General features: G+C 42.6%; 1 protein-coding gene across 1 annotated transcript in view; it reads right to left on the reverse strand.

Moving 5' to 3' along the window:
• LOC108790015 (beta-1,3-galactosyltransferase 2-like) overlaps nt 1-6,166 on the reverse strand; it is a 96,349-nt gene extending 90,183 nt beyond the window's left edge. The window contains exons 1-2 of the mRNA XM_018560181.1: nt 6,129-6,166; nt 2,329-2,426 (exon numbers count right to left, since the gene is read on the reverse strand). Coding sequence (XP_018415683.1) covers nt 2,329-2,426; nt 6,129-6,166 — 136 coding nt within the window. The remainder of the gene's footprint in view (nt 1-2,328; nt 2,427-6,128) is intronic.
• Between the last annotated feature and the right edge of the window lie 5,281 nt (nt 6,167-11,447).

An 11,447-nucleotide genomic window follows, 5' to 3' on the forward strand; every position in this document is an offset into this window, starting at 1 on the left:
TGTGGGCGGGGTGGGAGCTGCGGCCGGTCTTTACATTTAAAATTCAGTTTATATGCAGCTACCCCGAAAGTAAGACCTAGCGGATTTCTGTAATATAAGACCTACCACCAAACTAGGTCTTATTTTCGGGGTAGGTCTTATATTACAGAAATCCCTGAAGATAGCGCTAGGTCTTACTTTCGGGGTAGGTCTTACTTTCGGGGAAACACGGTATTGTTACTTTAGAGTACCTGTCCTTTTTTTGGTGGGTGGTATCCTGCACCTCTAAACCTTCTCTCCTAGTGTTCTTCTAAAGACTAAGTAACTGTAACCCAACTTATTTTTTCCTCACTATACACCAAGGACCAGATTTTGAGATTGAAATTGTTAGTCTTCCACACTGTTTTTAAGCGGTCAATAAAACTGTACTTCCAGACTCTTCCACACTGTTTAGGTGGTCATTCGGCACCATACCAAGAGGGAGCACTTTAAGAACTATGTGTAGAGTATTTGCTGGAGCAGACACACAAAGCAAAAAAATCAGGGGTGTGGCTTGGCGCTAAAGGAAGATGACCGCATGTTAAGTGAGCTCCTGCCAAACTGGGCAGACTTTAGCCTTTTCACCAGCATGAGATGGCCAAAATTGGATGCCAGACTGCAGCAGTTAAAACCCTGACCTCACAATCCACCCTCTCAATTCCTGCTATGTTCCAATCTCAAAGGTCGTAGACACCCAGGAGCTCCCCGCTTTCTGACCGCAAGGATTCGGAGCCCAACGGGCCAGACAATCATGCATTAGATCAGGTGCCATCTTACATCAGCCAGCTGCCTTAATGTGCAGACCTGATCTCTATGGTAGCTGAGATTAAAAATGTGCTTTCCACAGCTGTAGCAGATCTCCATCAGAGATGTGACTGCCCACCTTGCAGTATTAGAGCAAGCTGCTTTACGCAGAGACGACATGTTGCAGTCCACCAAGCAGCTGGTGGCCTCACATAAGCAACACCTGATTGCGCTACAGAGGCATGTTAAGGTTCTGGATAATCGTTGTCGTGGTCGATTTGGGGTTCCCAGAATCCGTGGAAACAGGCACCAGGCTCACAAGCAATCATTAATGATATTCTTTCCAGACCCCCCAAATCCCTGATCAAATTGGAAAGAGCACATAGGGCACTATGTGTGCGTGGCCAAGACTCAGACCCACCAAGAGATGTTATGTGCTTTTTTTGTCAGCTGTCAGCTTAAATAGGAAATCTTACAAAACTCTAGGAGATGGGAGTCAATCACTTACAATTATGAAATGATACAGATCTTCCAAGACCTCTCCTCTATCATGCTACAAAATCGCAGGGATCTGCACCCTCTCCTGGCTGAACTCCACCAGCACAACATACCGAAGGCGATTCTTTTTTGGCCTCTCAACCTCCAGATCGGGGCACACAGCGCTCTTGAGAATACCTGCTGACCAAGATTTCTGTGATGTCCTTCATCTGTGTCTGCTCTCATTGCTAGATTGGTATGCTGCATTTTAACTAACAGATGGGTGGTCGGATGTCCCGGAACCGGGACTGTAGATACCTTTGGTTGGGGCTAATCTTTCTAGAAGTCAGCGATCCTGCCGAGCTTTAGATCCAGAGTCATTGCAGCCCTCTCCATCTTCCCAACTTGGCACCTCCAAAAAGGAGGAGAAGACGGTACTGGAGAGGCCTGCTCAGTGAGGTCAACCCTTCTTGTTTTATATATATATACATAAGTATGCAGTGCCCCTGTGTTTATTGTGTTTTCTGTCTTTTTTTTTCCAAAATAGTTTATTTAGGCTTAAACAAGGTCACCATGTGACCTTAAGAATACAGTACAGTACACGCATTTGTTCTCTTTTTTTTGTTTTTGTTTCTCGTGTTTTGTTAACCAAGTCGCGGGTGGACCACATTCATCAAGAAGTACAACATGCGGAATAACATGACAGTATGCACAATATCTTGGTCTTGTACATAGACATATAAATATATAAATGTGAGGATTTAAAAGGGACGACCCAATATCGAGAGTCCCATCACAATATTCGATTTTAAGGGAGTCACTATATACTGATCTAGTTGTCCACAAGGTAATAGGGGAACGTAGAAGGATTCTGCCAGTCGTTTGTAATTCGATCGTCTTCCACGTCCCCCTATTGACTGCGGCCGACTCCTTTTATCCTCCCAGCAATGGACATCAAATCGCATTTTTTTCTGCATGTTAAGTCAGATCAAAAAGAGATAATCAAAAAAAATAAAGAACTTTCTCTTTAACATATTGAAAACATAACCCAAATATTATCATATTATCTAAGTTGCAGTCAAAACTCACCAGCCTTTGCAGCACACTCTCGCAGAACCCATCCATTAGTCTCGCAGTCTCTTCCCCGTGTCCTCTCCACCACATCCTCATCCAGATACCTCAATGGGCTTAGCGCCAAATCATAGACATGTGCAGGGTTATTCACAAAAGGTTGAAGAGTTTGTAGAAGGCAGGAGAATGGAACAATCTAGGCCAAAATAGCTGACTTGGAAAAGTTCTCCAATTCGGCTGACTTTCCTGTACAGGTATGTTTCCCTAGATTGTTCCCTTCTCCTGCCTTCTCCAAAATCTTCACCCTTTAGTGAATAACCCTGATGGTATCATGCAATAAAAATTGATCAATGGGATATCTCCCTTGTTTCCAGCCCATCTCCCTTGGTGACACGGTCAGTTACTCTGTAAGGGCAAATCTCCCTAACGATCCTTGTAGTTCCCCTTGCAGATACCAAGTAGAGTATCTAAAGGGGCAAACAACTTCCATCAATTCCACATCCTGTAGGTGATAGAGGAGAAAGGGAATCCATTGATTGAAAAAAAAATTTGTGGACTGGTCCATGTCCATGATGGACTCTAGGCGTTCTTGCCACATTTAAGTGGTGACCGATTCCACAAATAGTTTCTAGGGAGGTGGGCAAGGATTCAACCAAAATGTCATCAGTAGTCTTCTAGCTAATAAAAACCACATCATATTGCTCATCTTGAGGGTGGGAGGTGAGTCCCAGTAACTAAATAAGCACAACCAAGGTTCCTGTGGTATTGGTATCCCCATGATGTTAGTCAGTAGGGTGACAATCTCCGTCCAGTAAGCAGATATAACTGTACAATGCCATAGGCAATGGATCAGATCAGCACCCGAGAGACCACATTTTGGGCATGCTTGTAAGTAAGGGGTTAGAGCCTTGATTTTAAGAAAGAAGTCAAAGCCATAGTATGCTTTATGCAGGATGTGAAATCGTGTCTCTCTCCAGAGCTCATTTGTTGTGCAATGTCTGACATTCTGATAGCCTTGGAGCATTTTCTCATAAAAGTCTACCGGGAATGTTTTGTGCCATTTCATTACCGAGGATTTTGTCGGTTTGTTTTCTGTCTTAGTGGTTTGCAAGCCCTGAACTCATCTCCTTCAGGCTTTGTTGTTTCTATCTTTGCTGCTTAACAAGATATAACTTTATTGGCTGTGCTGCCCCTGCTTTTTGACACACGGACTGCCACTCCCTTTACATGGTCATGTTGGCTGGACGTACATAGTATTTGAGGTTGAATAAAGTCATATGTCCATCAGGTCCAACCTATTTACACTTACACTTACTGGTTTACACTTCAATGTTATCTCAGAGACTTTGCTGCCTCAGTATTTTGCTCCAGTGTGGCCCGTCTCAATCTCTACTAAGCAATGCTATGTTTGTACCCCTCTGCTAACAGTTAACAGGGGCTTTGAGACTTTTGAGTGCTTACAGTGTTAGTAGCTGGTTGTTGCATCGCAGGCATTTGTTGTTCACATTTATAGCCACTACTGTTATCTATTCTCATGCTGCAATGCCTGTTTATTCCAGTTTGTTTAAGTGTTTCCTATACATTTTGGTCATGATGTGGTGCTACTGGCTGTCGGTCTTGTGCGTCACCCTCCCTGCTTGCTCGGGGGCGGATGCCAGTTGCTTACACTTGGGGCCCTCGATTAAGTTTTTTTTATTGCACTATATGTATTCCTTCTGCTCCTGTGACACTATATTTGTGCTACAGGGTCCCAGAGCCTGTGTTCTATGCGCAGTGGGATAGCCTTTTAACTGATGGTGTCTAATGTCTCTGTTTATAGGATGTCATGTTACCTTGATGGTTGCGTAATCTTTGTGGATACCCATGCACGGTTTTGGCGGGTTTCTTGCTTTTTGCACTGTGGCATTGTATGTGCGGCTGTGAGTGTTACCCGGTGTTGGTGGTTTGGTGTGAAATGCCAGTGATTCTTTCATTTGACATGACGTGTTCTCTCTGAAATCCCACAACTACGGTGGCTTTAGCTGTGTGTTGGATACTGCTCGTTATGCTAGCTTTCCCATGACAGTTTGTTTTTACTGTTTACTGACTCCCTTGTTTATGCCTTCTCTCCCATTTTAAAACCTGTTTGGGGAGTTTTGCGCTTTATTAGCTGTTCATAATCCAGTTTCCCTACCTCCGTTAATAGCTGGGCCCGCTAACCCAGATTTCTTTTTTGGTCTTGACCCCTTTGTTCTTTCTTGACTATCCCCCCACGTGGCAAGGAAACCTAACCTAGCCACGCAGATGTAGTTTGTCTTGAGCTTGTGGTCCCTAGTTTTTTGATGCTAGGGATCTTTTCCAGATCTTTCTTCCCTTCCACCTGTACTTCTCAGAGTAACCCTCACCTCTCCCCCACCCACACCTTTCGCTTCCCTATTTCCCTTTACGTTTCTCCCTTTCCTTCTTCCTTTCTCCTCCCTTTAGCACCCCCTTTTTTCCCTTTCTTTCTCCTCTATCTGTCATGGCTCCACGGGACTCAGTTCCACATGTTTTCTCATCTTCAATATGGAAATTCCTGCTTCTCAATGTGCAGGGTCTGAATATTCCAGAGAATATCCCGCCTCTTACATCAGGCTCACCAGTGTAGGGCTCACATAGTTTTTGGTCAGGAAACACATTTCAAACAAAAGGCCATACAAAAAATCTGTAATCACAGATACCCTGTTGCATATAACTCTACTAGTCCAATCCAGAAAGCTAAAGGAAAGCTAAAGAATCTCTATTCTTTTTTATCGCCATGTTCATTTTGCTCTAGAATACAAACTTAAAGACCCAGAGGGAAGATACATTTTCCTGAAAGAATTCACCAAACTCCAATTGCTTTGGCTAATATTTACTGTTCCAACAAGCAGAAATCTTCCTTTATATCCAAAGTGGTTAACCTGCTACAGTAATTTTCTTCTGGCCTTCTGGTCCTCGGCAGCAAATTTAATATTCCTCTTCATCCAACTTTAGATTCTTCCACGGGATCCTCCTCCTTAACTTTCCATTCTCTCAGCTTTAAGGAGCTTGTCATCCCTTGACCTACATAATACGTGGAGAGCCCTACATCCTTCCACTAAGGATTACACCGTTTTCTCAGCCCCTTGTAAGAAATATTTGAGGCTGGATTACTTTATTTCTCAAAAAGATCTCTTGCAGCTTCTATTGAGCCAATGCTCATTTTGGATCATGCTCCGATTACTTTCTCTATCTCCTAAGCAGACCTTGAAAACTAAATTTCACTCTCTGCTGAGTGACTCAGCTGTGGTCTCTTCCATTTTATCTACTATTGCAAACTACTTTTGTGAGAATTCCACCCCAGATGTGTTACCCACTAACGCTTTGGGAGGCACACAAATGTGTAGTCCATGGACCTTATGCTTGGAAAACTCAACTAAAGAAAGTTCACCAACAGAGTGTAGCGGATCTAGAGGCCCAGATTAGAACTCTAGAGCAGACACATTAAAAGTCTCTAGCCGATAGCGAACTCACAGACTTGACTTCTTTACACAACCAATTGAAAGAGCTTGTAGATATTCATACTAAGAGAGCATTTACTCTTTCTTACAAGATTTTCTATGAACATGGCAACATTTCTAGCTAGGGTGCTTAAAGCGAAGAAGATTACCAGCACAGTAGAATGAATCTGTTACTACCAGGGTGCTCTTTATTATAAGATGGAAGACATAGCTGCTAAATTTTGCTCAAATTATGAACAACTATACTCTTCCCTATCACAGTCCCGTTTAGCCAGCAATTTGCAAATTAGCTCCTTTTTACAACCTACAGCCACTCGCCTATCTCCTCCAAACAGGCGCAGTCTCTTGAAAGTCATTCTTGTCCACTCTTTCTCCCAAATTTCTGTCCACATTTAACTCTCTGGCTGACACCCCACTACCTACCTCCTAACAGCTTTTGGAGGCTCATATAGTAGACACCTAGAAGGGAAGGACAGTGCTTATTGCTGCAATTACAGACCCATTTTATTGTTAAACATAGACCTGAAGTTATACGCCAAGATCTTGGCTAATCGTCTACTCCTTTTGGTGGACTCTTTGGTTGATTTGTACCAAGAGGGGGACTGGGGACAACACAACAAAAGCACTCAATTTAGCTTACTGGGCTTCCAGGTCCAATAAAGAATGCTTCTTCTTGTACACAGATGCAGAAATGGCATTCAACAGAGTAGCCTGGCATTATATGGAGGTGGTCCTTCATCACCTGGGCCTTGAATCTCAAATGGTAGCCAAGATTCTTGCTTTGTATCTTAAACCCTGGGCTAGTGTGCAAGTTAACAGATACCTGTTGAATGCCTTCTGCATATGCAACAGTACCAGACAGGGGTGTCCCCTTTTTCCCCTAATTTTTGTTTTATCTTTGGAACCATTTTTGTGACTCATTAGGGAACACACTGCATTAGTGGTCTACTGGTGGGGAACCCTGAATACAAAGTGGCTGTATTTGCGGACACTTGTTTGCTTATCCTCTCCTGCCCAGTCCAAACCCTCCCCGCCTTAATGTCTGCCTTAGCTCAATTTCAAACTTCAAAATCAACTTTGCCAAATCATTTGCGCTCAATATTTCACTTCTGTTTGAGGTCGTGGACCATTGTAAAAAGATTATCATGCATGGCAGTTGTCAGCTAATAAATATTTAGGCATACAACTCCAAGCCAGGATTGTCGATACCTACCGACTGAATTCCATCCCTTTACTCCAAGCAATAAAAGATCTCTCACAATAGCATAAACTAAATACTTTGTGGTCTGGGAGGGCTGAAATTTTAAATATGAATATTGCTTTCAGGATATTGTATTTCTGCTAATTCAGATACATAGAGCATTTTTCTGTTGCGTTTGTTCCTCCTTCAGTTCCTTTTTATGGGGCAACACATCTCCCAGAATTGCCTTCTGAACTCTTACTGCTCTGAAACCTCTGGTGGCATATGGCTTCCCGATATGGAACAGTGCTATTGGGTGTGCCATCTTACCTTGCTTCTCGATTGGAATGCTCATGGCTCACAAAGGATTAGGTGTCAATTAGAGCAAGCTGTGTCTCCTTATCCATTGTCTTCCCTTCTGTGAATTAATCCCAAAATTTCCTTCAGACTCTCACTCACCACCCTCTGATTGGACCCACCTTGCATATTTGTAAGAAAGAAAACTCTAGAGCACATCTGACATCTGTGCTGGGCCCTCTAACCCAGATTTCGTACCTGGTCTGTCTCCTACCTTTCTCTCTATGTGGAGACCCGAAGAGAACATTAAAGCCAGGCTTTTCTTTTATAAAGACCTTTTCAAGGAGAGACAAACCCTTATTGCTATGGCAGCCGACAGCCGATTGCAAGTATAGATGAAATGGAGGAATTGATTCATATGGCCCTTGATAGGCTCTCCCAATATAACTTTACCTGGGCATGCTGGTTCCATTTCAAGGCAACGCCTGCCTTCTGTTAGGAGTGATGGACACCTAAATTGGAATGGTTTGGTGTTTGCTGACGTATGTTTGTATTTAGCCAGGTGGTGCGCTATGACTGGTGTTTTTCTTCTTTCTCTTCCTTTGCTTGGTGCATGTTATTACCCTCTCTTCTTCACTGCTTAGTTTTTGGTCTTCTGCTTTCCTCATCCTTATTTTCTGTGGCTTTCTGACTGCCCTTCTTCTGTTTCCCATTCCTTCTCCTTTTCCTGTCTATCTGAGTTATTTCCCCTTTTTTGTTCTATCTTTCTTTGTTCCTCACCTTTTACCTCTTCCCACCCATTTCCCTCCCACCTTTCCTCCCCCTCCAACCCTCTTTTTTCTTTATCTCTCAGCCTGTTCCCTTCCCTCCCTGGAGCTTACAAACGTGACCTTGTCATTTGTTGATTTTTATATCCAAGGATCTTGCTATTATGTACTGTAATGGCAGGATTCCTCCAGCTCAATTGTCCAATGTTCACAATTTCTTTTCTGGGTTAACCTCTTTTATACTGTTGTTACGCAACATTTTTTTCTTTCACCTTATTTTGTCTGTTCGATTGTTTATGTACATGTTTTCAACTGTAGTGCAATGTTCCTTATTTTTTTTAAATTTACAGTGTTTACTTCATTTGTTTCTTATTTCAAAAAACCTGTTTCTTTTTTGAAAAAAAAAAGGCAAAAAAACCCCCAAAAAGCAACAAGCATTAGATTTTAATAACAATTTAAGCAAAGATATTCCTCCAACGTAATTGTACATTGTGCAACAAAACAATTATATTTATTTAATCATCATAGAATATTGCAATCCCAATAATATATATTCAGAAAGCTTTAGCACCAGCGTACAGCACTTTATTTTCTGATGTGACTGTAATTTTAAAATTTCATTGGACTCACTTTTTTGAAAATACACTTATCTTGGTGTGTTATCCTTAGGGCCCGATCACATCCAAGCGTAGCATTAATCACATGACTCAAGCACTCAACACCAACACAACGTACGGTATTGCAGTACCGCATGTTGCATTGCAGCACATGGCGGCTGAGAGATGCATTGGTTATCATTTGAATAAATGGCAATGCAATGCACCTTACACACAGTAAAGCATGCTAGGTGCATTGTATAATCATGTGCATTAATCCCATGGAATCATGTGATTAACACTACATGTAAATGTGAACGGGCCCTCATACCCAAAAATTCAACATTTTCTAATGAACACATATCGCATTACCTAGTTTATATAAACTATCTAATCAAACCCTGACAACATAGTTTGCCCACTATTCTTGTTAACACTGGATGTTTGCTTATATAAAGGCAAGACACTAATGTTTTTTCATCTAGAAGTGGAAGCTGGACAGAACATTGAGCAGTAAAAAAAAGGCCCTACTTTCTTCTTTCTTGCTTCTCACTGTTTTGGTGATCTGTGAAGGCCAATAAGAAGAATATACTTGCATACAGAACATACACTCTTAGTTCAACACAGTTTTTGTTTGGCCTTTTCTTACATGTAATAATTCATGTTATCTATTTACAGCCCTAACAAGACCCAGTAAGTTTTCCTTTTCCTTTTCCTATAGGTGACTAATCAGATATTGTGATAAGAAGAGTATACAAGTTCCTTTTGTTATAGATTTAGCTGAAGTGTAGAACAGATCTGTAGGGAATAAGTTAGGCTGTCTGTGTATGATTCAGGCTTGATAAGAAAAACTGCTAGGAGATGCTGTGGAGTGCCCAGTGGGCTTTGCAGAAAGGATATTGGAGATTTAGGAACAGGTAAGCATGACATTTAAAAGGATAACTATTAAAATTACAGTTATCCTTGAAATAGCTCTCACAGACATATATCTGGGATAAGATATCCCTAAGCTAAAAACAATTGTATATTACATAACTTGAATTGCCTGCATTGCCTGTCAGAGCAGACATCTATATTAATACTTTACTACTCCCAATGCCATATAAAAAGATGTCAGCACTGTGTCCAAAACTGCATGCTTTACAATAAATGTGTTAAAGAAGAACTCTGGACAGTTAAAAAAAAATAACCCTTGCAGTGGGGCAACCCCTGAACTGCACCTAGACCTGTCCCTGCAGCTAATTCTCCGCTGCGCTCTGGGGGAAATGACCCATAACCTCATCACAGCTATACAATCTGTTAGACATGAAGATGCTGAGAGACATTCCACAGTCGGAGCAGAGGGGGAGAGAGGTGAGCCGTCACCACAGCGGGACTGAGGATCAGGCGAATATGTCATTTTTATTTTGGACTCTTGATTAAAAAATAAAAATTCACGTCCTGCCTGCTGTAACTGCGGTTTTAACATTCAAACCAGTTATTGTCTGGAAAATCCTTTCTGTACATCATATACATAGTACAACATAAAAGTAGTTAGTGTAGCGTTCACCCCCGTAGGAGCCGCTGAATATGAACTTGGGCTCTCCTACCTGTTTTGCCAGCCACCGGCCCCTTTCTCAGATCAAGCAACCCCGACACTCTGGAACAGAACAGGCTCAAGTCATAGGGTCTTTTCAACATTTACTGCACAGGATCAACAGGAGAGAGGATTTGGGATTGTAGGATACCCAGGTAATAATTTAGAGGACTCTGTATTCTCCCGTAGCAATGGCTAGAATCAGTAGCACAATGGTCCTTTAAGAGCAACCAGTAATAGAAATAGCACAGAGGACAGCCAGGACCTTGAGAGAGAACTATCTCTGGACTTCTAATGCAACAACTGGCTGCTCTTCGGTAAAACACCTGGGAATAGGGTGAGGGATCTCTTACAGGGTTCCAGACAGTAGCTCTCACCAGCTCCTCTGCAACACTCCACCTCCAGCCCAGCTTCCATCAGGTTTCCTTTCAGCAGCATCTGATGTCCCTAGGCCCCCAGCACCTGCCACGTGCTGAGGTGCATACCAGGTATCCAGTAGTAACTTAGGCCTCTAGGCCCCCAGCATCTGCCACATGCTGAGGCCGAAGCCAGGCATCTGTAGTATCTTAGGCCTCTAGGCCCCCAGCACCTGCCACATGCTGAGGCCCAGGCCAGGCATTAATATCACACAGGCCTCCTCCCATGGAGGGCCCAGGGGGCGGAGAGAGTTCTGGAAAGTGTCCCCAAACCTTTTATCACCAGCCTTCAGCCATACCTCTGAGTCATCCTGCTCAGGGATTGGTTAGAGTCAAGTGCACAGCCACAGTCTGAGAATGGATCCTCCCTCACAGTATGCGGAGTTCTCAACCCAGCAACAGGGGGAGCAATCAATCCAGCAAACTCAGGGAAACCTGTAGAACGCAGAACTCAGAATAAAACAGTATCTAGACTGGTTACAGTCCAGACATACACTAAATTTGGTAGAGACATTTCAGAGGGCGCTACATTAGTTTTACTGATTATCATGTAATAATAATAACCACAATTAGAATTGGGTATTAATAGTTACTGCCTTTTATTTACAAAGGACTAACATAATACACACTGTTGTACTCATAGGGGTGCATATTTCAAATGGAAAACAAACTAGATAAAATGGTAAAAGAAGTCTAAGCAGATAGTTGATCTTGCTTTGCTGTTGCCTGCTGTCTGCTCACATTCATCCACGTATTATTCTCTGGTCCGTCGATGGACAAACTGCCTTCTGTTAGAGCCAGGGCC

Source organism: Nanorana parkeri, unplaced genomic scaffold (assembly GCF_000935625.1).
Source record: "Nanorana parkeri isolate BGI_ZX_2015 unplaced genomic scaffold, ASM93562v1 scaffold438, whole genome shotgun sequence".
NCBI lineage: Eukaryota > Metazoa > Chordata > Amphibia > Anura > Dicroglossidae > Nanorana > Nanorana parkeri.